Genomic DNA, 3,526 nt, shown 5'->3' with positions numbered 1-3,526 from the left:
CACGATCTGCCTAACTTCACATTCACAGCTTCTCCTTAGAATGGCTTATTGATGTTCTTCAAGCCTGATTTCTCTGAACCCAGGAACTAAAATGATTAAACGGACACTTTCACGCTTTGGTCACATTATGAGAAGAGAAGAGTCGCTGGAAAAGACAATCATGCTGCGAAAAGTTGAAGGCGGCAGGGAAAAGAGGCAGACCCAATAGGAGATGGATGGACTCCGTCAAGGAAGCCCCAGCCCTAGGGTTGCCAAGTCTTACCTGCTGCTGGAGCGGGGGGCTCCCGGCTCGTTCCTGGAGTGTGTGCGTGTGCACAAAGCGCGCGTGCGCCGCAACCACGTCACCCGGAAGTGACACGACCACGCCGGGCATGCTGGGGGCGGGGCCACGACCATCCGAGGAAAAACCATAGAGTTTTCCCTCGGATGACCGTGGCCCCGCCCCCAGCGTGCCCGGCATGGTCGTGTCACTTCCGGGTGACGTGCACGTCGGGTGCTTTGGGGGGTGGGGTTCCCCCCAGGGCCCGATCCGCCGGTGGCGGGGAACGGGCCTCTGGGGCGGGGATTTCCCCGCCCCCCGGGGGGACTTGGCAAGCCTACCCAGCCCCCAGTCTGCAAGACCTGAGCACGGCTGTTAATTGACAGGGTATTGTGGAGGATATGAATTCAATAGGGTCACCATAAGTCGGAAGTCGGGTTGCCAGCTCTGGGTTGGGAAATACCTGGAGATTTGGGGTGTGGAGCCGGCGGAAGGTGGGGTTTGGGGAGGGACCTCAGCTGGGAAGAATGCCATAGAGAGTCCACCTTCCAAAGCAGCCATTTTCTCCAAGGGGACTGACCTCTGATGTCTGGAGATCAGTTGTAATAGTGGGAGATCACCAGGCCCCACCTGGAGGTTGGCAACTCTAGTCGGAATTGGCTTGCTGGCACTTGACACACAAGGTCTTCCCAAGAGAACGATCCCAAGTCTGGATGGTTCTGTTGCCGTTGCCTAGTGAAAGCTTCTTTCTTTCTCTCTCTTTTTCTCTCTCCTCTCAGCCGCCATCCTGAGTTCTGGCTTCCTGGTCGCCCAGGCCCAGGAGATTCCTATTCTTATTGCAGTGGAACCATCACAGCCATTGGAAGGACAGGACGTCACTCTGATTCCAGGAGGGATATCGAACTTTGTTTTATGCAGCTGGTATCGAGGAGAAGACGCTGAAGCAAATCGGATCTTTACATATTACCCAACATCACCTCCTGTGCAGCAGAATGGTACAGCCTTTACTGGACGGGAGACTGGAGGTTCAGACTGTTCCCTGCACATCAGAAGTCTGGTGCGGAACGACTCTGGAGTCTATATAGTGTCAAAGGCTGTGCCTACTGCTCCTGAAAGGGGGCGTGTGCGTATGGAAGTCTTAGGTATGGTTTGTTCACTGTTTATTATAGCTCATATATTTAACCACTTCAGTCATTCAGAGCAATTTCTCCTGCTCAGCCAAAGGAAGGAAGGAGGCCAGATAAACCTGATATATGCACAAACATTTCTAAGAATAATTCCCCTAAAGGGGTCCATTTCCTCATCTACTGAGATATGGGAGATTCCCGATGAATTAATATGTTCCCATTGCATTCACAGTCTATAACAGGCATATGAACGATTCAATGACTCCTTAAACCATGCATCAATACACAGAATTAGTAGCTGAAAGGGTGGGGTTTCTCCTAGCATTCATTGCTGGTTTATATATAAAACGGGAATTCTAATCTGCATGCAGGATCGTGAGAGTGAAACCCGAAAGAATTCGTTTTTCCAGATGAATGGCCCTTCCTGTGTGTAGTGGGGTAGCCGATATGGGCTGTGAGGCTTATTCTCACAAAAGCATAAATTGATGTCCGAGATGCAAAGGAACATCGAAGCGAGTGTGTATATGATCGGTGACAGAAGAACGTGGGCAGTGTAGATCTTTGTGAAGTATACCATGCGTAGAAGCCTCCACATTGTTGCCAAATCATGCACCCTGATTTTATTTTTATTTTCCCCTCTGGAATGAATCTCTGTGTGGCTGAAAATCCTGCCCTGGAACCAGAGAGGGCCAATTCACACATCCCTATGATGTCATGCGGTACAGATATCTGTGCGTACAATGAACTTTGAGTCTACAGTGAAATGATCACATTTCATGCCCAAATGGCCAAATATTCTGCAACAAACAGAAATCCGGTAATTTGGAAATGGGGCAAATCATCTTATGGACAGTGGCCTCACAAGAGAGTCGAAGCTTTCCAAATACTCTATTTAGCATCACTTGGAAAGAGATCATGCAAAGACCAATTCACACATCCACTGTGATAAATGTAGTGAGTTATGTGTTGATGTTGTTGTCCCCAATGTTGTGGAGCCAGTGGGCACTTTGGAATTCTGGGGGGAAGATGGCGGGTGCCACCACAAAATGGCTGCCATGGCGGGCAGCAGGGCTAATCACAAAATGGCTGCCGTGGATTGGCTCTTGGCTTTGAGGGAGAGATGCCATTTGGTTTCGGTTTCCAAAGAATGGGGCAGTTTTGTGCCCGCATGGCCACACCTTAAGATTGTCAAGTGCAGAGAATAAGGAAGTCTGGGTCTAGGACCCAGCCGTGGGTACACAGCTGTCTGAGACAAGCTTGGTTTGCAGTCAGGTGGTAGATAGCCATCCAAAACACCCTGTTGCCCTTCAGATTTTAGATATAAGTGGGTACCAGGAAATACATTGACGGGCAGCATGGTACCTATGGGTGCTATTTTGAGGACTGCTGTGCCACAGTCTTGAAAGTTTTCTGTGAATACTTTGGCACATACTACAAAGCTACCCCCAAAAGAGGTGTGAAATTGCCCGCTAAGCTGCAAATGATAGCTATGATGTAGCAGAGTTCCTTAGTCCAGTAGAGACAGTGGCAACTCTACTGTACTATAAGGCAGTCAATATATCGGACAGGAGTTTTGAGGAACGTTAAGGGTACATGCTTGGGAAATAGATTTGATCTCTGGAGTACAATCCACCAGAAAGTATCCCCACATCAGAATCATTGAAATGAGTGAGGGTTGTGCGAGAGAATGATCCCTATGAAAATCTTGATCATTTTTTAATGTTTGTATGGGAGAACCTCCCTGTCAGTTGAACCCTTATGTTGATTGATTGAAGAGTATTCCATTGGATTTTCTCCTTCAGGTCTTGACCTGACCTTGGGAAACAGAAGTTCTGTATTTATATCCTAAAGCGATCATAGTACAGTTTGCTGGCTTGGCAACTGAAGAGAGCATGGTTGAATGTGCGTGGATGTTTTGGTTGCACGCAACAGGTACCGATATCCTCGTGTGTACCTGCTGCAGCAGTCCATCATTCAACAATATTTTTCTGTCTTACTGCCTTGTTCTGGTTTTTGGTATTTGTATTGGCACAGTCTGGATTCTGACATGCAGAAAGTGTGTGTTTGGGAGTGAAATTTTGTGCAACCAGTGGAGATGTGGGGTATCTAAATAAGGTTTTAAAAAGTGATTTCAGAAGCT

General features: G+C 48.2%; 1 protein-coding gene across 1 annotated transcript in view; it reads left to right on the top strand.

Moving 5' to 3' along the window:
• Nucleotides 1-1,001: 1,001 nt before the first annotated feature.
• The window catches only part of LOC107106872 (carcinoembryonic antigen-related cell adhesion molecule 1-like), a gene marked incomplete at its 5' end in the record, with an annotated part of 51,116 nt that continues 48,591 nt past the window's right edge, over nucleotides 1,002-3,526 (top strand). Inside the window, one exon of the mRNA XM_015407091.1 lies at nucleotides 1,002-1,401. Within this exon, the coding sequence (XP_015262577.1) occupies nucleotides 1,002-1,401 (400 nt within the window). The remainder of the gene's footprint in view (nucleotides 1,402-3,526) is intronic.

This window comes from Gekko japonicus, unplaced genomic scaffold (genome assembly GCF_001447785.1).
Source record: "Gekko japonicus isolate JY-2015 unplaced genomic scaffold, Gekko_japonicus_V1.1 scaffold2333, whole genome shotgun sequence".
Taxonomy (NCBI): Eukaryota; Metazoa; Chordata; class Lepidosauria; order Squamata; family Gekkonidae; genus Gekko; species Gekko japonicus.
This window is presented reverse-complemented; position numbering and strand designations above follow the sequence as displayed.